The sequence below is a fragment of the Acartia tonsa genome, chromosome 2 (assembly GCF_053477335.1).
Source record: "Acartia tonsa isolate MP-2025a chromosome 2, ASM5347733v1, whole genome shotgun sequence".
Lineage (NCBI taxonomy): Eukaryota > Metazoa > Arthropoda > Copepoda > Calanoida > Acartiidae > Acartia > Acartia tonsa.
The window spans coordinates 28,590,450-28,612,960 of NC_137261.1; the positions used below are offsets into that span (position 1 = coordinate 28,590,450).

The 22,511-nt window shown below is 33.3% G+C and overlaps 1 protein-coding gene and 1 non-coding gene across 2 annotated transcripts in view; both read right to left on the reverse strand.

The window, feature by feature from the left end:
• Nucleotides 1-3,417: 3,417 nt before the first annotated feature.
• Nucleotides 3,418-22,511, reverse strand: part of LOC145308899 (lysosomal alpha-glucosidase-like) — a 36,881-nt gene continuing 17,787 nt past the window's right edge. Inside the window, exons 13-28 of the mRNA XM_080150301.1 lie at nt 13,361-13,468; nt 12,676-13,129; nt 12,213-12,351; nt 11,889-11,972; nt 11,219-11,314; nt 9,717-9,760; nt 9,487-9,565; nt 8,073-8,228; nt 7,673-7,759; nt 6,626-6,720; nt 6,383-6,421; nt 6,214-6,272; nt 5,044-5,128; nt 4,518-4,637; nt 3,991-4,093; nt 3,418-3,579 (exon numbers count right to left, since the gene is read on the reverse strand). Coding sequence (XP_080006427.1) covers nt 3,513-3,579; nt 3,991-4,093; nt 4,518-4,637; nt 5,044-5,128; nt 6,214-6,272; nt 6,383-6,421; nt 6,626-6,720; nt 7,673-7,759; nt 8,073-8,228; nt 9,487-9,565; nt 9,717-9,760; nt 11,219-11,314; nt 11,889-11,972; nt 12,213-12,351; nt 12,676-13,129; nt 13,361-13,468 — 1,815 coding nt within the window. The 3' untranslated portion in view covers nt 3,418-3,512. The remainder of the gene's footprint in view (nt 3,580-3,990; nt 4,094-4,517; nt 4,638-5,043; nt 5,129-6,213; nt 6,273-6,382; nt 6,422-6,625; nt 6,721-7,672; nt 7,760-8,072; nt 8,229-9,486; nt 9,566-9,716; nt 9,761-11,218; nt 11,315-11,888; nt 11,973-12,212; nt 12,352-12,675; nt 13,130-13,360; nt 13,469-22,511) is intronic.
• TRNAT-UGU (transfer RNA threonine (anticodon UGU)) lies at nt 21,129-21,200 on the reverse strand. Its single transcript has one exon. It is a non-coding gene; the product is annotated as a tRNA-Thr (tRNA).

Sequence of the window (22,511 nt, forward strand, 5' to 3'; positions counted from 1 at the left end):
CATAAAAAGGAGAGAAGTAAAGCAGGGATAAAAAGGGATAAGACAATAGATTGATGTACATTCCCAATTATCATACACAAAATTAATTCTATGGCTTAAGCTTTTAGACACTTAACACCCAACTAATCAAAATTTAATAAAAGTCCCCAAAATTGTTAAGCCAACGAAGAAAAGAATATTATTATAAAACTTTGGGTACTAGTATAATAAACATCCATTTATCCTCTTCCTTCATGAAGTAAAGTAAAGCCAGCAGCAAAGTATTAAGCAACTTGACTTACAAAATCAATAATTTTTTTATTGATTTCATAGTATACAAGTTTTTAATTGATTGGTAATTTTAACACGAACAATAAATAAACCATTCTAACAACAAATTTTATTGGTTTTAAATTTTTATTTAGAATAGGGTTTATGTTTGTGTGTTCTAAAAAGTCAATTTATTATTTTTCAGTCAAGCTTTATATAGGTCACAGGTAGGTTTTTACCTGTTTGGGCAGAGGGTTAGTTCACCCCCCCCCCCCCCCCCGAGAAATGTTTTGTGGAAACATCCATTTCTTCAAACATTTTTTCTTTACATTTTTCAAATTAAAAGTTAATCCAAAACTCAAAATTATAAAGAAACTAAAATTAAAAAAAATCCGCTCATCAAAGATCTTTTTATCCCTGTCTAAAGTTGGATTCCCTATTGGTACAAAAGGATTAGCTCCGGATTCACTGAGTAAATAATAGCCAACTAATTTTGGTATTTTTCCCAAGGTATTAGCTGCCAACAGGTTAATATTAACCATACAAATCAAACTAACATATTAATTCATTTAGAATTAAAACAAGTGAATTGAAAAAACTTGATCATAGATTGCACTTATATAAAAGTGACAGGATCTCTGTGTGTCTGTCTGTACTGAAAGATCTCGATAACCGCTGAATCTATACGGTTCTCCTTTACTATGGGAAGGTTTATAGCTATTTTCGGAGAGGTTACCACCAACCGCCACAAAAAATTTTTTCTTTTTCTTTTTGAAACTAAAATAAAAAAAATGTAGGGGTCGAATTGAACCTCTCATGTGCCATTAGAGGCCTCCAGGGGCATAATCGCTAGCTGTATAATATGTGAACTATCTGTGTCAAAATTGATACAAATGAACTGTTTATTTGGTAAATTAAATTTAAGGTTTTGTGATTTTTCGCATATCTCATTAGTAAGAACAATCTTCTCAAAATAATAAATTTTTAACTTAGATGTCATTGCAGTAGCATTATAGACAGACTGACGGACTGTGTAAACCAAGTAGTGAATTTTCAGATGCATCGGGAATTTTCACAAATAATATGCAGCTAACTAATACCAATACTACGTTTGTCTCTTACCGTTTCTTACGGACAAACAGCCTTGTGTAGTTGTACCCGCGACCGTGGCTCAACACGTAGCGCATCCGCTCGTCGTCGGGAAGGTGATAGGTTCGAATCTCGGTCCAACACCGCGTCATAACTAAAGACGTTAAAAATGGTTCCTACTGCTGCTATGTCAGATGCGCGACATAAATAGTTAGAGTAGGGGGAATTCCTTGGCCCAAAACAGGCGCAACTCGTTACCATGCACAGTTGGGTCTTCTCAGACAAAGGTCGTGCATCACAGAGAGTTGGTTGTCTGTTGGATGTTACTTAACATAATATCCTTTGGTGTTTGGACAGATAAGGGTGCGTTACAGTCATCCTTAGTTTTCCTGGATTGCTGGACCAGGACCTGGACAGTACATCAAGTCGATAAGGTCCTTGACTGCAATCCCGCCCATACGAGGTAATTAAAGGTAGTGCATTGTGTAATAGCTACGCTACAAATAATAGAAAATATTTTTAAAAAAATTTTTCTTCTAGCAAGCAGAGTTGTGTTTTTAATGTGGTTTGGTCATGCGCATTGATAAGTATTTCAAAAAAAAAACAATATAAACAAGGATGACAACATCCATAAGTAGCAAAGAAAAAAAAATGATGGTCAAATGGACAAAAAGGTAACTTTAGAGGCGATGTTCAGTTGACAAAGAAAATAGATAATATGCGAAAATCACGACATTCCGAAAGACCAAGTAAATTATATACTGGATGATCATAGTACAGAGAATCATCAACAAAAATTTCAGCAGTCTCTATCAAGTAGCATCCAAGAATATCACATATCCCCCATAGCGTTACAGACGGACTGAAAGACAGACAAAGAAATCATTCTGTAGTTTTACTTGGTCCAAACATTTGCCAACGATGATTTTTAAGACTCAACTTTACTTTATATTTTTGTTTAAATGAAAACAGTTCTGTATCGGTGGTTTTAGGTTGTGTTGGTAGGACTGATGACTCTCTTGGGACACCATTCTCATATTCATAATATACTATATACATACACACATAGAAAATGTATCACTAGACGCTTTTCTTTTTTGGTGCTATTTACATGTGAGCGTGATATATCCCTCCACCCACACTTATCAGCTTAAAACATGTTTTACATGAATTTAAAACTTCATAAAAATTGTCAAACGTTCCTTACATTTAGACATTATATACTAGTTGCTTAACACTAGTGAAGGGCGGGAAAAGGTCAGGAAAATAGCCTAAAACTACCCCCAACATATTTATAAAGCTTCCTTGAACAGTAAAACCCTTTCAAACCAGCAAAATAAAAATTAAATAATTATCTAAAATTTTTTATATTAGAGGCTTGCGGCTACGCCCCTAGCATTAAGGTTCTTTGTATCGAAAGGGCAGAAAGATGCAAAAAAAATAGCTTAAAACCATCTAAAGACTTTATCTGAAAACAAAAAGCCTAGTACTATCACAGAACCTAAGTAAAGCTTACCTAAAATAGAGAAACCCATCGCTTAAGTAGTTATTTAGATCCTAAACTCGAAACTAAAATTTTTACTACTTCAAATAATTTCTATGTACCTGATTTTATTTCTATGTATGAGGTTACACCTGCTCTTTCTCTCTTTGAATAACATAACACATATATACCATCATCAAACAAATACACACATACACATTATATACATTAGCTTTACACCAAACATAATAAAATCTGGCGTTTTCCCTCAAAATGCCTTATTGAGCACTAAACCCCCTCCTTTGTTATTGAAATAGTTGTATTTGGTACTGAGAACCACGCTAGGTTAGGCACAGCTGGTATAGTCCCTGCAGGGTTATTGCCCTTCCCAGTTGTCAAGCATAGAAACGCCCCAATCTCCCTTACTTTATTTTTTTTCAAAAATACGGGGAGGGGGGAGGGAGTACCCAACAGGCACTTTGAGGAAAATCACAGAAAATCTTTAGCAACATTTTGTTAAGATTATCTTTATAGGGGGAATATGAAGAAAATTGATACCTACTCAAAGATTACAGTCACCCATAAATAAAGATAAATATCAAGAAAATGATATATTTATGATAAACATTAATATTATTATAATTTGATATTACATATTTAGGATATTTGGATTATAGTTCATATTGTCTGTTTAAATGTTGACAAAATTCCATGAAAGAACAGAACTCTTGTAATTGTCAGAATTGATTTTCATATTTCTGAAAAAGTACATTTTAGTTATATGCATCAACCATAAAAGTCTTTAAAAAACGGTTTCACGACCCAAATGTATTTTCTTCATAATTTGTTATTCCATGACATATGACAGGCATTTGCTAGTTAACAAATAAGTTTATGTGAAAAAAAACTTTAAAACCTTTTCTGAATTCTAAAGATGCTAAATCCCTACAAAAGAACAGAAAGCAATTTGCTAGAAGACGAAAAAGATCCCCACCACTTGGGCCAGGTAGTTTTCTGGATTAAACACCTATCCTTATAAATTTATTTTGTGTAAATTTCATGTTAGGATTTAGTCCCAAGATTTATCATAATTATAAAATATCTTAATATAAAAAAAAACAAATTGCATCTGATGTACAGATTTGAAGATTCGCATTTAAAGAAACTACCTAATAAGCAATGATTGTTTGTCCCCATTGTAAACAGCAAACAATTCATCAGGTCCATGTTCACCTCCCTCCCCATCATTCTCAGCTGTAAACTTGTTTCCATCTACAAACATAAAAATATTCAAATTTCTTGTTAATTTTGTGTACGAAAAAGTTCAAGACAATACCTTTTTCTTTTGATGTCTTAGTAGGAATAAATTAATCATGACATCCATACTGATGATTTACCAAAAATGATTGATGTACAAAAAGGATTTTTTTGCAGTTTTCATTTGTGCGCGCATTTATACCTGGAATGGATATATGATAAACGTGGATATATCGACAGAGGAAATTTATCGTCAATTTAGCTTGCTAACATAGACCTCAAGACCTCATTTATTGGTTAGTTCGTTCATCCAGTAGGAGGAGAGGAGATGGGGTGAAGGGGGTGGATGGTATTATCATTTTAGCCAGCTGTGAGTGTTACTGTATCAGAGTACAAGAAAATCTGGTGCAACATCCAGGTAATAATATATGGATTATACCTGGCAGAGTAATATCCAGCTTAGCTCCGTCAACAGGTTTGAGTCCTATAATTTCCATAGAGTTTATAGTGTTGAGGAACAGAGGGTCTGGTGTTCCAGTTGTCTCCAAGTTTACTTTTCCTAAAAATAATTATTTATTTAGATAAAAATAGAATAACCTATTTCCATCCGTCCGTTTGTCCGTAAAATATTTTTTTTCTCGGATGCTGTTAAATTTAGATATCTGAAGTTATCTAATTGGCTGCTGAATTCTTGTTTAAATTCCCCTCTGTCTTGGTCGGTCTCTTTGACTGTCCATGGCATTTAAATTAATCTTTTTAAGTAAATTTACCCCAACTCTGCAATGCTTAAAATAAACAACGATCGAGTGGCTAGTGGCCAAGGCTAACAAAATTGGTATTAATTCTTTGATTTTTATTTTATCATTCGTGGAAAATTGTTTGTAATACGATACTATACATCATTTTTTAGTATGGCTGAGAATCATTTCTACTCCAGCTGATAATTATTCTGGAAAAATGTTTACCTGTTGTGTTTACTGAATCAACTCTTATATTAATCTTAGCATCCCCTCCAAGATAGGTATCACCTTCAGCATAACATTTGTACAGCTAAATTAAAGTTTTAAGTTTTAAACCAGGGATCTAAAGGAATAAGACAATGGCCGATAAATTGATGCACATTCCCAACGAAGATACATTAAATAACCACTAATCTGGATTACAAGGGAGGAGTAGGTTGCGGGTAAATTCGGTAAAGGTGTTAGTTTTAAGGTCAAAAACACGAGTAGAACGATAATATTCACTAAATATGTGTATTCCTTATTGAAAAGAACTATGGACAAAAAAAATTTAAGTTTCTAAAATTACAAAAAATGCCAATTATTTCAAAGATATAAATTTTTTAAATCATTGTTCGATTTGTATCTACAAAAAAACCTTTACATAAATTTAGACAAACTTTCCACCAGGTTTTTTTTCAACATTGTAATTGTTTCAATAAGCAGTAAGATTTTTTTACTTATGAAGACAATAACTTTTTATTATCAGAAATTATTAGTAATTCTTGACTGATGGTAAAGATAGAATTAAAATAAGTATAAATATTAAGATAAGTCCTTTACTAAAAATTATTTTATATATTTATATGTATGTAATTGTACAAGGAAGTTGTCATTCAAGCATAAAAAGAATCCTTCATAGCGAAGCTAATCTATGAATCGAAATGTTCGCATGTATGTCTATCCGTTTGTTTGTAACATTTTGGCGGAATCGTGATTTACTCAGCTCCTAATTATGATAAATTTGTTGTGTAGATTCTTTTTACAAATAAGTATCCAGAGCTGGATCTTTAAATCATTTCAATAGTGCGATTTAGCGCACCATTGAAATGATTTAAAGATCCAGCTCAGGATAATTGTGCTTCGCTACTTATGAATGTTGCATCTAAATTTGATACGTTAAAAATTTCTTTTTTAATACATACTTTACTAGTAGCCTTTCTAAGAGACAGAGAGGGACTAAAAAATAGTTTAAAACCATTCTAAAACTCAAATAAGAAAATAGAATGGCCTTAGCCATCACAGGAGCTATGTTAAGCTAACCTTAAAAAGAGCATTCAATCGTTTTAGTAGTTATTGAGATATTAAGTTTAAGACAAAAACCTCTTATAACTTTATATAATAGGACATACATACCGTTTGTCTGGGTGAGCGGGCACATTCAAGAGGTATAATCACAAGATAATTGGCTTTCTCTATAAATATATTAAGATTATAGTTTAAGCTGTTTCAGGAATAAATTTATAACTTCAAATATATTATTTATAAAAAATCTTATAAAAATGAAATGAAAAAATCACGAAACCTGTCTCTGTAAGGTTCTTTCCAATACTCTCATGATAAACTAAAACATTCAATAGTTTTAATATATACTTTTTTAAAACAAAATTATCTATCCAAAACTATATAAATTTTTTTTTTAAAACTTAATCCCAAATATTAATTTAATTTGTAAATTTTATTACAAAGCAGTTTTATTTTGATCCAATAAAGTTGATAAAAAAATTAAGAAATGTTTTCAGGATAAATCAAAAAATATAAAAATTACCTAAAACAGAGCCGCCCCTCATGAAAGCTGGAATTTCATAAAGTTTGGAATGTATACTAGTTGTGGCTCCTTGGTAATCCAACGATACTGGAATTCTTATTAATAAAATATTAATATCAATATAAATAAAAAATCTTTTCTTAGTTTTAGTAGTTAAGCTACTCTATTTTATTCATAGTCAGTTTGTTGATTCTTAATTTTTTAAGGGAGGTAAGGGACATTGGACCATAATTGAAATTTGTTCTGAGATTCGGTGACAATATAATTATATATTTTACCTGGATCCCAGAGTGTACCAGGTGCCAGTGGGAAATTATATATTGTACCTGGATCCCAGAGTGTACCAGGTGCCAGTGGGAAATTATATATTGTAGCTGGATCCCAGAGTGTACTAGGTACAAGTGGGAAATTATATATTGTACCTGGATCCCAGAGTGTACCAGGTGCCAGTGGGAAATTATATATTGTAGCTGGATCCCAGAAGGCACCAGGTGCCAGTGGGAAATTATATTTTGTAGCTGGATCCCAGAGTGTACCAGGTGCCAGTGGGAAATTATATAGTGTACCTGGATCCTAGAGTGTACCATGTACCAGTTGGCAATTATATAATGTACCTGGATCCCAGAGGGTACTAGGTGCCAGTGGAAAATAATATATTGTATCTGGATCCCAGAGGGTACTAGGTGCCAGTGGGAAATTATATATTTTACCTGGATCCTAAAGTGTACCAGGTGCCAGTAGGAAATTATGTATTGTACCTGGATTCAAGAATGTACCAGGTGCCATTGAGAAATTATATTTTTTTATCTGGATCCCAGAGTGTACCAGTTTCCAGTGGAAAATTATATATTTTACCTGGATCCCAGAGTGTACCAGGTGCCAGTGGGAAATTATATATTGTATCTAGATCCCAGAGTGTACCAGGTGCCAGTGAGAAATTATATTTTGTACCTGGATCCCAGAGTAAACCAGGTGCCAGTAGGAAATAATGTATTGTACCTGAATTCAAGAATGTACTAGGTGCCAGTGAGAAATTATATTTTTTACCTGGATCCCAGAGTGTACCAGGTGCCAGTGGGAAATTTAACAGTGACAAGTTCTTGATTTTCATGTAGCACCGGTGCTACTAGGATTCTACAAACAGCAAATTTTTTTTGAAAAATTTTATTAAGTGAGAAAAATAAAGCTTTAGATTTGGAGGGTTTTAATTTCGTTGACAATTTTTAAAAAAATTTCTTGAGTTCTTTCAATGTAGACCTTTTAATAAGCAAAATCAACTGTAAACAACAACTGAATAAATACGAAAAATATATTTAGAAAGGTTTTTGTGATTTTGGGGGGCAACCAATCGTGTTAAAGACGACCTTTTTATATCACCCACAAATATTGATTCATTGATTTATTTTGCTTATAGGCTAAACATTATTCTTGTGACAAAATCTTTTACCTATCTCCAAGATAGAACTGTCCCCATAGATCAAGATACTTGGCTTCTGGATGCATCAGAAACATAGGTCTGATCATAGGCATCCCTGTTGTAAGCCATTCATACTCTAGAGTTCTGTAGTAAGGGTACATTCGGTATCTTTCTTCAATGGCCCATCTAAAAATTACATCCATAAAAATAGTTTCTGTGTCATCTCTTTCTATAATACAAAGTAGAATGATGTCTGTCCGTCCGTCTGTCTGTCCGTCTGAAGCTTAAGTTCTTGGTAACCACTGAACCGATTGGATTCTACTCTTCAGGGTATATACCTATTGGTCCTGTGGTGGTTTTAAGCTATTTTCTTGGGGGGTGGGACACCCCAAACCCCCCCAAAAAATGAAAATTTTCCCCCAAAAAAATTTTGTTTAATATTTTTTTCTAATTTTAATGTTTTTTATGTTTTTATATATTTTTATAAATTTTTATATCTTTTTATATTTTCTTTATATTTTTTTATACTTTTTTATATTTTCTTTATATTTTCAATTTTTTTTTCTTCTTTTTAAATTTCTTTTCTTCTTTTAAACTTTGTTTTATCAAATTCAAAAAGATTGTGAAAACTCCCTTCTCCTGTAGGGGCGAAGCCCCAAAAAGGCTAATGGCTAATTAAAAATTAAAGAAATTTAAAAAACAATAAAAAAAAGAAAAATTCAAAGGTTTAAAATAATATAAATCAATATAAATAAATATAAAAAGATATAAAGAGTTATAAAATGTTATAAAGAGTTATAAAATGATATAAAGAGTAATAAAATGTTATAAAACACAAAAAAATATCTAAAAATATGTAAACAAAATTTTTAAAATTATCACCTGAACCTTCAGAAAAAAAGCCCCTAGAGGCTAGGGGCGAAGCCACTAGTTCAATTATAATGTAGATAAAAAAAATGGTTAAAAAATCCAATCCCTTATCTTATATAAAACAACGATCCATAAAAGCGAAGCTCTAAAATCAGAAGGAAGTAGAAACAAACAATAACTATTGTAGAGTGTCAGAACTGAATTTGCAGAACTTTAATTTTGTAAGTCTAGACAAAATTGTATATAAATATGTTGCAAAATTGCGTAAATACAGATGAGTAGGATAATTATATCATAAAAAATTTGATATCAAAAAGTAAAAACAAACAGAATGATTTAATTAGACGTACAGTCTTTCTGGTAATGCTTATGGAGTTGCTACGCTTTCTAATTCGTATCTAACTGTTATAGGAATCATCATGTAAAGTTTGAAATCGATAGGACAATTTTATCATGCCTAAAATAACGAAAAGAGCTAACTGTTACGGACGGAAGTACAGACCCTAATTATGAAAAAGTTTCGCCTTAAAAAAAGAAGCCATTGTGTTGAGGGCAGATACTACAAGGTTTGTACCTGACATATCTTTCATATGATTTTGGCAGATTAAAGGGAAGTCTCTGCTTTTCATTGTCCTGGTACCAGGAGTGCATTCCTTAATAACAATCAAATAGTTAAACTTAACTTACATAACAAGGAATATTTTTGGGGAGGGGTAAATTGATATTTGAATCAAAGCTAACAAAATATCATACAATGTTTTTAATTTTTATTTACAGATTAAAAGTTTAATCATTTGCCTGTACCTGGCATATAGCTGGCAAGCTGGAACCATCTGAGACACAATAACCTAAACATTTTAAATACAGAGATAGGGACAGGATTTCACCTTTTTAATTGTTAGGTTATTGTGAATAATTTAAATAAAGTTTGTGTAAGCTTAGTTTTGGGTAGGACTGGGCCGGACACTTTTTTGGCTGGATACCGGATACCTGGCTAATTTCAAATGCCGGATATCCGGTATCCGGCCAAATTATCGGATATTGAAGTAGCAAAAAAAATTCTCTAAAAACTGGTGTTTTATTTTATAAAATTAAGGTTAAAACTTAAAAATTAAGAAACTATTGAATGGTCTTTCTTCTAAGCAAATAATCTACTGAACTATTACTACCCTCAATCTGTAATATTAACCCCTAACGGTTGGAGGATGGGTGGGGAGGTGGCGTTGAACGCCCCCCCCCTTTTTTCTATCTCATTTTCTGTGTATGAAAGGTAGAGGGCTGTAACTGAGTGACTTTCGGAATATGTGTATCACACATCGGAATCATCGGAGTCGGATAGTTTTAATATCCGGTATCCGGCCAGATATTTCAAATGGCAAGATATCCGGTCACACCGGATATCCGGCCCAACCCTAGTTTTAGGTTGAAAATCATTAAGAGGTAATGTTAGTTAATATTACAATCATTCAGAGCTCTTTTAAGTACCTATAAAAAAGGGATAGATTTGTAAACTTTTGAAAGAAATGTCCCAAATCCCGTCATATTAGAATAATCCATTTTGACGTAAATCAGGACACTTTGGCCCAAAGTTTTTAATTTTTCCCCCTTTTTAAAGGCACTATAAAGATCTTCCAACCATTCAAATGGTAGAAACTCAAAATACACAAACCAATGAAATTATTATGTAAATTAAACAGTATACATAATTGAAAAAAATCTAAAATTTTATTCTGATTACCAAGTATCAGTAGAATTATTTGTGATAACCCCACAAAAAACAGTACTTACTCAGTATCAGTAGAATTATTTGTGGTGACCCCACAAGCTGGCATTGATTAATAGGGCAGACCAACAGTACTTACCTAGTATCAGTAGAATTATTTGTGGTGACCCCACAAGCTGGCATTGATTAATAGGGCAGACCAACAGTACTTACCTAGTATCAGAAGAATTATTTGTGGTGACCCCACAAGCTGGCATTGAATAATAGGGCAGACCAACAGTACTTACCCAGTATCAGTAGAATTATTTGTGTTGACCCCACAAGCTGGCATTGAATAATAGGGCAGACCAACAGTACTTACCCAGTATCAGTAGAATTATTTGTGGTGACCCCACAAGCTGGCCTTGATTAATAAGGCAGAGCAATAGTACTTACCCAGTATCAGTAGAATTATTTGTGTTGACCCCACAAGCTGGCATTGATTAATAGGGCAGACCAACAGTACTTACCCAGTATCAGTAGAATTATTTGTGTTGACCCCACAAGCTGGCATTGATTAATAGGGCAGACCAACAGTACTTACCCAGTATCAGTAGAATTATTTGTGGTGACCCCACAAGCTGGCATTGAATAATAGGGCAGACCAACAGTACCTAGCATCAAGGCTTCTAGTAAAGATCTAAAAATAAATTTTTATAAATAGAGCCTGGTCTATCACTTACTAGCTGCTGCGCCCCTAGAGGCAGGTTGGGAACTTGGAGGGGGAAGGAGGCTAAATTTGACACCCCATTTTTATTTTAGTCTTAAAAGAAAATTTAAAAATAAAATTGTATATAAATTTATAGTCACACTGTAATGGAGAACTGTAAATAATAAAAAAAATTTAGGATTATCAAATTAACGATGCAAAATGTAAGTAATTAAAGATCTAAACATAAAGGAAAGCTTTTCTTAATCTTAAAACCATTAGAACCAGTGAATTAAGAATCCAATTTACCAGTAAGCGAATTAATGTTTGTTAAATGTAATATCAAACACAGTAAAAAAACAGTTTATATTGAAATGATTTATATAAGGAAAAAATAATTAAACTTAGTACCTCTGATCACAGTAAAAGTGTCGGACTGATTATGATGTAAAAAAATTAGCCAATGAGAGGCCACTATAAATTTTACCATTGGTCAATAATGGCCTCTCATTGGCTAATTTTTTTTTACATCATAATTAGTCCGACACTTTTACTGTGTTCGTACCTCTTGATATCTTGCCATGTAGATGAAAATTTAGATCCAGTAAAGGTAATATGTGAGGGCATTTCCAACATTGCAATATCAGATCTAAAAACAATATTTATAGGTTGCTTTAGGAGAAATCTTAGCCCACGACTGTAGTGTAACATGTATAAGGTGATAGGTTCGAATCTCAGCCCAACATCGCATCATAACCAAAGACGTTACAAATGGCTCCTGCTACTGCTATGTCAGATGCTCGACATAAATAGTTAAAGTATTAGAAGAAAAAAAACTCAAAAATCAATGAAATCTTTAGAAAATGAAGAGTATAAAAAAATATCTAACCTTATTTCTTGAAGACCAATATTGCTAAGAACAGTCAAAGCTTCTGTTGGATAATCAGTCACAACATTCAAGAATTTCTTATCTCCTTCTTTAGTCCGAATATTTCTGGTCAGACACAGTTGATTCTTTTGTTCCAGCCCTGTGATATGTATCTTTAGATATCCCAAAAGCATTTGATAACATTCTTGCTCAAAATTTGCAGAGTCAATTTAAGGAATTGGTTATCAGAGCACTCATATAAATTATTATTTCCTTATTCACAGTTTCATTTAACTATGAAAATAGGTTTGATTTTATATAATAAAAATTATAAGCAAAGATCTATTTAAAAGCGCCTAAAGTATTAGTGATTCATAAAGAAGGCTTTATGATATTTTACTGCTTTTATCTAAGAAATTCACCCAAATTATGAATTAGATTATAGTAAGATACTTATTTATACAAATTACATTAAATTTTGTACCTTTGGGTGTAAACTCTAAAGGATCACAATCCCATTGATTTTCATTTTGATCCGTTGGGGCAAAATCATGAAGATAAACAGCTGATTTACCCACTAATCCTGTTTCTAATCCAGTCAAACCATTTGCTACAAATGTTGTGTAACCTTCATCAAAAACATTAGGAAAGAAAACATCCTTATTGCGAAATTTTCCTTCAACACAAACATTTTCATCTTTAGATTTAGTTACACAAGGTATCTTAGCATCAGTAGTCAACATTTGTATGGCAAGTGGAAGTATTGAGTCCTCCAGTATTGTTTTAGGTAGATAGGCAGGGTCAATAGTAAAGGCTGTTTTCATCAGATTTTCATCAATACAATCATAGTCATATGGTATGTCAGAAGCATTCATGCCCAGCTGGTCTTGATAGAAATTTTCTAGGTTTGATGTTCTTCTACAAAGATGGTAGCCATACTAAAGGATAGAAAACAATTGTTTTAAATTTATTTTTAGATTTATAGCTATAATCTATTTGTAATATGTAAGTAGAAAAGTTGCATTTTCAACCAGGAATAAGGTATAACCAATAAAAAACATTTGGGGAGCAAATGGAGAGGTCGTCCATTCTACTATGTGTTGCCCCCTATGACAGCTAAAAAACACGTATAGGTTTCGTATTTTTTTCTGAGATGAACAAATATAGACCTTTAGTTTTGAAGTTTGTGGAGCTGGAACAAATGATGTTGAAACTGAAATATATTTTCTTAGTTTGAGTTGCAACTCCAAAGGACTAGTACTCTCAAATAAATGAACCTGCAAAATAGGAATATATTTCAGGGTTCGGAAGCCGCGCTATCAGCCGCGCGGCTGCGGCTGCGGCTGAATCCTAATTTGCGGCTGCGGCTGCGGCTGCGGCTGCTTAAAGTTATGGAAGTGGCTGAGGCTGAGAGTGGCTGAGGCTTAGTGCGGCTGAGAGTGGCTGCGGCTGAATGCGGCTGAGGCTTAATAAGAATTGGGGTGGCTGAGGCTTACAGTGGCTGAATTGGAATTTTGTGGCTGAGGCTTCGAGCGGCTGAGGCTTACAGTGGCTGAGGGTGGCTGAGGCTTACAGTGGCTGAAGGATTTGTGGCTGAGGCTGCGGCTTACTGAAAGCCGCGCGGCTCATAGCGGCTGCGGCTTACAGTGGCTGATTGGAAAATTAAGCCGCGCGGCTGAGTGAGGCTGAGGCTGAGAGTGGCTGATAACATAATTAAGCCTCGCGGCTGATTCTGAGGCTGCGGCTTACTGAAAGCCGTGCGGCTGAGGCTGTGGCTGAATTAAATTCAGCCGCGCAGCTGAATGCGGCTGCGGCTGAATACAATATTAAGCCTTGCGGCTGATCTTATGGCTGATTATAAAATAAGCTTTGCAGCTGAGGCTTCGGCTAAATTGGATTTTTTAAATGCATTCTAGGACATTTTTTGGAGAGTTGAGGGTGGTTAGGGGTTGTGAGAATAAGAGTGGAGGGAAGAGGGGGGAGGACAGCAGGATTTTTTCAAATGTTTGATTCAGAATTAGTACCCAAATTTTATACTGGTACCCAAAGTTTTATACTGATACCCAAAGTTTATTCTGGTACCCAAAGTTTTATTCTAGTACCCAAAGTTTTATACTGGTACCCAAAATTATATACTAGTACTCAAATTTTATTCTGGTACCCAAAGTTTTATTCTAGTACCCAAAGTTTTATAATGGTACCCAAAGTTTTAGACTAGAACCCAAAGTTTTATACTGGTACCCAAATTTTACTGGTAACCAAAGTTTTATACTGGTACACAAAGTTTTATACTGGTACCCAAAGTTTTATACTGGTACCCAAAATTTTATACTGGTACCCAAAGTTTTATTCTGGTACCCAAAGTTTTATACTGGTACCCAAAGTTTTATACTGGTACCCAAAGTTTTATACTGGTACCCAAAGTTTTTTACTGATACCCAAAGTTTTATACTAGAACCCAAAGTTTTATACTGGTACCCAAAGTTTTATACTGGTACCCAAAGTTTTAAACTGGTACCAAAAGTTTTATACTGGTACTAAAAATTTATAATGGTACCCAAAGTTTTTTACTGGTACCCAAAGTTTTATACAGGTACCCTAATTTTATACTGGTACCCAAAGTTTTATACTGGTACCCAAAGTTTTATACAGTTACCCAAATTTTATACTGGTACCCAAATTTTATACTGGTACCCAAAGTTTTATACTGGTACCCAAAGTTTTATACTGGTACCCAAAGTTTTATACTGGTACCCAAAATTTTATACTAATACCTAAAATTTTGTTTTAATATTGGTACCCAAAGTTTTATACTGGTACCTTAAGTTTTATACGAGTACCCAAAGTTTTATACTGGTACCCAAATTTTATATTGGTACCCAAAGTTTTATACTGGTACCCAAAGTTTTATACTGGTACCCAAAATTTTATACTAATAGCCAAAAATTTATTCTGGTACCCAAAGTTTTATACTGGTACCCAAAGTTTTATACTAATAGACAAAAATTTATTCTGATACCCAAAGTTTTATACTGGTACCCAAAGTTTTATACAAGTTTTTTAGCAGTAGGAATTTATTTCAACATCTTTAGTTATGATGCAGTACAAAGCCTATCAACTCCCAGACGACGAGCCGATGCGCTACATGTTGAGCCACGGTCGAGGGTTTCTATGACATTAACTCAAGGTCCAACAACCCTGGATAACTAAGGGGAATTATATCTTTCCTTTGCTACTGTACATGTTGCACACCTAGCATCTAGGAACCATTTAATGTCTTCAGTTATAACGCAGTGTCTGCGCGAGATTCGAACCTATTACATCCTTGATGACAAGCAGATGCGCTACTTGTTGAACCTTGGGGAACCAATTCTTTCCTTTTCTGTATAGTTTAAGTGACATCTATCCAGCAACCAACTTTTTTTTATGGAACTACCTGCCTGAAAGTTTTATGGTAATGAGTTACGCCTGTTTATGAGCCAAGGAAATCCTCCTACTCCAACTTTACATGTTGCACACCTGCCATAGCAGCAGTAGGAACCATTTTATGTCTTCAGTTATAACGCAGTGTCTGGCCGAGATTCGAACCTATTACCTCCCTGATGACAAGCAGATGCGCTTCTTGTTGAACCTTGGATAATTAAGGGGAACCAATTCTTTCCAATTTTAGTGATATTTATCCAGCAACCAACTACCTGCCAGAAAGTCCTATGGTAATGAGTTACGCCTGTTTACGAGCCAAGGAAATTCTCATACTCTAACTTTACATGTTGTATACCTGGCATAGCTGCAGTAGGAACCATTTAACGTCTTCAGTTTTCACACCAAGATTCGAACCTATTACCTCCATGATGACAAGCAGATGCGCTACATGTTGAGCCATGGTACGCAGGTTAAATTTGTCTTAAAAATAATCGTCTTTAAAATGCTTATCATATGTACACTTGCAATAAATGTATTTGTCATAAAAACTTACCTCTTATGAAAAATGTTTTTTTTACAAAAGTGCTTTTCATTACAATTATTCATGGGTATAATTTTTATGACTAACTTTTTATGTCACATAATCTTAATGACAATGTAATTATGAAGTTATTACAAAAAATACTAAACAATAGGTACTGGAAAAAGAAGAACTGAATTAAAATAATTTTTTGGGGGGTAGGGTGATTTTTATTGGGTGGGGAGGGCCGGGGCGAGTAAATCCCATTTTTAATTTTGGGGTGATGTTTAATTTTTTTTCTAAGGCAATTTTTTTCTGGTAGTGTGATGGTACCCTCCCCCAAAATAGTTGTAAACCTTCCCAGTACCTATAAGAAACTACCCTGAATAGGAGCACCATATCGGTTTAGTAGTTAGCGAGATCCTGTAGTACAAACATATAGAGAGACAAACAAACAGACATCATAATACTTAATGATCTAAAAATAAGACAAATTTTCATTTTGAAATATTGGAGCTCTGATAGCTTTTTGGTACGGTAACAGCTTTGAACCATCTATCATCCGGGTTCGAATCCCAGAAGAAAAAAAAAATTTTAGTTTTAATTTTAGTTTTTTAAAAAATTCAAAAACTTGGAAAAGGCAATTTAAAAAGGTTTTATTAGTTCAGTAGTTATCGAATTCTTAATCTACAGACAAAATAACTCTCCATACTTTATACAAGGTTTTAGAAATAATCATATGTAATTCTTGGTGGAATTGAACAGAAAACCTTTCTTACACATTATGGTGCACTAACCCTTAGAACATAGGTGTAAAGCAATTTTATATTAAAATTTAGTTAATAATATTACAAACTAGAAATGCCTGGATGTACCATCCAGGTTTAGATAAATTGGTGAAAATAATTGTTTCCTTCTGTTATGATACATTATTGATATTGATTCTTATAAAAATCATCATCCTGAAACATTATTTTCAACAAAAAAAGGGGCTTTAGCTTTTTTGTTTAATTTCTTCTGTGGTTGATTTTATTTTACCATCAAATAAAAAAATCTGTAAAGATTCCATTTTAAAAAAAGAAGGGTGACACAAATTTCAGATCTTAGTATTCATGATTTGAGAAAAATTCATCTTTATATCATAGCACAAATTAGATAATCCTGAAAGCATCCCTTAGATTTTATGGAGAAAATAAGTAAATCAAATTGCAAAAAAAAATATCTGAAATTTTAGCTAACCTTCCAACATTGTGTATGACCGCGTGCAACTTCGGGAAATGGCATTTTATAACTGTCCATCATTTTAAAGGATTTTAAGGGGGGTTGGGTGGGTTTTGAATATACAATAATAAATACCTTTATAGATATACATTATACATTCTCCTATTATTGTTTCAAACAAAAAATAAACTTTTGTCTAAATATAGGAAGTCCGCATAACACAATGAATTGTCTTTTATTTACAAAAAAAAGTGATTGTTAAATCTACAAAACTAAACTCCATAACTTGCCCAGTAATGTATTAATATCTTCAGAATGTTTAAGTATTTGATATATTGACTTAAATGAATCTTATTATGGAGTCAAAATCAATCTTTATTTATTTACAAAGATGTATACTAAAAGTAATTTTATTCTTTATACTATAAAAAAAAGTTTAAATATTATATTATTCTAGGAATTATCTTTATTGCTTCTCAGCTTAACAAAAGGAAAATTTGTCTACAAACAAATCTTGTTGCAATTTAAAATATGTTTAAATTTCCTTTACAAACGTAAATTCTGTTATGGCTGAGTGGGCTAAGGCGTTATTTTAATTTTTTCTCTTCATATCTAATTCATATCTTAAAACTCAGGATCGACTCAGCTTAAGAAAAAATGTGATTCAAATCAGGTTTTTCAGATATTTTTAAAAATATATATATTCTTTTCCATTAAAATGCCAATATCCTAGGAAACCCAGCAGCCAAGAAAATGCAACATGCAAAATTTAATCTGTTATAATTCAATTTATAATATCAACTTTTCAATTAATGGTGAATTTTTCTCAAATCATGAAAACTGAAATCTGAATTTGCGTCACCCTTCAACATTGAATATGACTGCGTATGACTTAGAGAACTACATCTATAAAATCCATCAAAAATATAAATATTAACATATTCATAGAAAAACATATTTTCTATATATGCATTAAAAAGCATTTTGCTTCCAAGCTTCTATATTAGAATTTTTAATTATCAGCTTAAAATTTGGGTGAAAATTCCTTTCCTAAATAGCGCATGGGTTAACACGCTGGTTTGTCATCCTTAAAATCCAGGTTCTAGTCTTGCTAAGTTACACATTTTTTATCCAAAATTCCGTTGACAACAAAGTAATCTTTCCTTATTACATAACAATTTCACGAATCGATTAATTCATTTATGAATCAAAAATATTTTAAGGGGGGTGGAGAGGGGGGAGTAATATAATATTTATTTAGCATCGTATCATTAACTATTATTATATAACACTGGCTTTAATCTCAAATGATTGTACATTTTTATATTCATAGAAAACTGGATATGATAGGATGCATATATATATTTTTCAGTATGGCTAAGAACCGGTTCTAATTCGGATTCGAAGCGATACTGGAATATTAAGTGAGAATGTATTTAGGGTCAGGGAATATCAAATACAAATTTTATTATGTATTATTAAAAAAAAAATTGCACTGAAATATGTATCCTGCATGCCTTAGTGTTTTACACTCTAGTTTCCCATTTTCCATGAAAAATTTTCTCAAAAATTATGTGGACACTAACTTGATTATATGTTGTGTGGACACTACCTTGATCTTAATGAGTTGAACTAAATAGAAGAGAATCAACAAACCTCGAAACCGTAATGGTTGTCAAATAGTTTTTGTATAATTTTTTTAATTTGAAATATTCATGAAGTCATATCTAACTAATCTTTAAAATTTCTCAGGGTGGTTATATACTATTAGTAATAAGAATAAATTTTACTCTAAAATGGCAACCCTGAATAAAAGTGCATAATAAAGTATAAACCATACCTTGGAACAAAAGATTCGGCCATTTCAAAATATAGCCCATATACGATACTTACATCGCATTGTTTAAAATTGCAGATATAAAACAGTACTGGGTGGTTTAGTGGGTAAAGTTTGACGTTATTTATTTTTTATTTTTAACAACTTCATATAGAGTTCCGGTTCTAATCCCCGCGAAAAAAAACTTAAATCTATTAACTATATCCCATTATATAAAGTAGTAAGCTTTTTTTATCTGCAGGAAAGGATCTTCTAACTGCTAAACCAAAATATTTTCTTTACAGTGAAGCATCCAATAGGTCCAGGGAAGGTTTATAAATTTTTATTGTTTTTTATCCTCTTATAAGAAGTATCCCCAAAAGTTAAATTTTAAAATGATGTTTACGTAGCGCGAACGTCGCCGGTTCAAACCTACGACATGACTTATTTAAAAATTCTAGTTTAATTCCCTGCAAGTAAACTAAACATTTTTATATATCATCCATATAATAAAGTAACAGGATGTTTGTTTGTCTGTCTGTTTGTTTGTACCAAAGGAAACGCTAACCACTGAACCGATATGGTTCTCTTTTACAGGGTAGCTTATCATAGGTCCTGGGAAGGTTTCTAACTATTTTTTCCCACAAAAAAGATATAATTTTTGAAAAACTAAAATTAAAAATAGCAGATGGTCGACTCCCCCCCCCCCCAAAAAAAAATAATAATAATTCACACCTTCAAAACCTCTCCCTCTTTCTCTCTCTCTCTCTCTCTCTCTATCTCTATCTCTCTATCTCTCTATCTATCTATCTCTCTCTCTCTCTCTCTCTCTCTCTCTCCCGTTGTCTAGATTTCGAGGATTAAATGATCAAAATGATGTAGGGCAACAGTAGCTGGTTCGAATCTTGTTGAAAATAATTTTTTTTTAATTGCTTTTTTAGATTTTCTTTATTCTTTATCAGTATTGTTTACAATGCAATGTTAGAAAAATATTTTTTTTCTTTTGATCACTGAAGTGGTTTTGATCTGATGTGCTTCGGACTTCTGGGATTAAAATTATTTGATGCTCTCAACCACTAAGCTACAGAGATGGTCAATTTAAACAATTATAAAAAAAATCTAAATATTGTCTATATTGCCTCTTTCAATTAACATATTTGGTTGCCTTCAATTTTTCCTCTCTCTCTTTGAGTACATCTTAAAATTTTTAAATGCCATGTGTTGTCTATTGCGGTACGCTGGTCAAAGCACTGGCTATTAGATATAAAGATCATGTGTTCAATTCCTGGTGACATTAGAAATTTAAAAAAAATTTCAGTTTATTATCGTATGTCAGTGATAATAGATGTAAATAATTTTTTTCAGTTTATTATTTATTTATCTCTCTCTATGTATCTTATTAATTTGAAGGAAATCTATTATCTCCTGTGGTATGGCGGTCAAAGTGCTGGCTTCCAGTTATGATAATCATGCGTTCAAATCCTGGTGATGATAGATGAGTTTAAGATTTTTCAGTCTCTCTCTCTCTCTCTCTCTCTCTCTCTCTCTTATGTAGATTTTTTTGCATATTATACAGGACAATTTATTGCATTTTACAGACCTTTTTTTAACCAACTCTAAAAAGTAAAATACATCGCTGTTTAAATTTTTTTTGTTAGAAAACATATTAGGATAATTTGTGTTCAAAATAAACACACACACACACCCTCCCCCCTCCCCAAATCTTAATTTAATTATTTTCATTAATTTAAAAATACTATAAAAAATTAAATATGTATAAATCTTTTTTTTGCATAACTTTTTCAGTGTCTCTCATCAACCACAAAGTATTAAATACATTTAAAATTGAAGAAATATCTAAGTAGGAGAAGCTTAATTATATAGAACAAGTATTGCGTACCTAAACGGAAAAATAATAGAGAAGCTACTATATAACTTGAGTATCACAAAAATTGATTGCCCCCTGTGAGGTTTGAACTCACGGTCCCTAGTTTACAAGACGAGTGCTCTACCATTGAGCTAAATAGGCCACTTGTACAAGAAAAAAAATTTAAGATAATACAAATTCATAGTGAATATTAAGTAAATTCTGAAAAATTTGTATCTTTTAAAAACAATAAAATTAGGCAAACGTACGTCAGTAGGGCAGTTACCCTATAAATAGTATTCAATAATATTCATAAGTATCAACGTTCAAAAACGTATTGCTCCTGGTGAAATTCGAACTTATAACCCCGGCATAACAGTGTAGAAGACATTACAGGTTCAAACTTTTTGTAGTTGTTCGAGATGGTAGTTTCTATGTTGTAATTTTAAAAAAAACTTAAGATAAAATTTTTATAAAAGAATATAAAAAAATTTAAAAGTATAACATTTAAAAAAATTATTTTTTGGCGATGGAAATGTCTGACCCCCACCCCAAAATTAGCTCAAAACCATCCAATGTCAATATATATATAACTAGCGGCTACGCCCCTAGAGGCCTCTAGGGGGCACTTGAGGAAGAGAGAGAGTCAAATTTAATAACCCAATTTCTTATTTTAAATTTTTAAAGAAAAGTAAAAAAAATTTTTTTGGGAGGGGGGAATTTTTTTTTTTAGGGGGGGGGGGCCTCCCCCCTCATTTTTAATTTTAGTTTTAAAAATTTAAAAAAAAATTTCTTTTTTTGAGGGGGGGGGATTTTAATTTTTTTGGGGGGTTGGGGGTGTCCCACCCCCAAAAAAATAGTTATAAACCTTCCCAGGACCTATGAGAAGCTACCCTGTTAAGGAGAACCCGATCGGTTCAGCGGTTAGAGAGATCCTTCGGTACAGACACACAGATACACAGACACACAGACATCCTGTTACTTTAGTAAAAGGATTCCTGAGAAGGACAACATTGTCAGTTCAGTGGTTGCTGAGATCTTAAGCTTCAGACAGACAAAATTAAATGAAAATTAAGCCCCGCGGCTGAATTGACGGCTGAGGCTTGTACTAATTTAGCACCTGCGGCTGCGGCTGGGGCTTACAATATCTCAGCCGCGCGGCTGTGTCAAAGCTGCGGCTGAATTTAAAAAATTAAGCTGCGGCTGAGGCTGCGGCTTACAAATATCAAGCCGCGCGGCTGCGGCTGCGGCATAATCATAACTTTGCAGCTGCGGCTGAGGCTTTCTTGAAGCCGCGCGGCTGAGTGCGGCTGCGGCTTCAAATTATTAACAGCCGCGCGGCTGAGTGTGGCTGAGGCTTCCCCAACTATAAGCCGCGCGGCTGATTGCGGCTGAGGCTTAGAGGGGCGTTGGCTGAATGAGGCTTAGTGCGGCTGAGGCTTAATGTGGCTGAATTGGAGTTTTGTGGCTGAG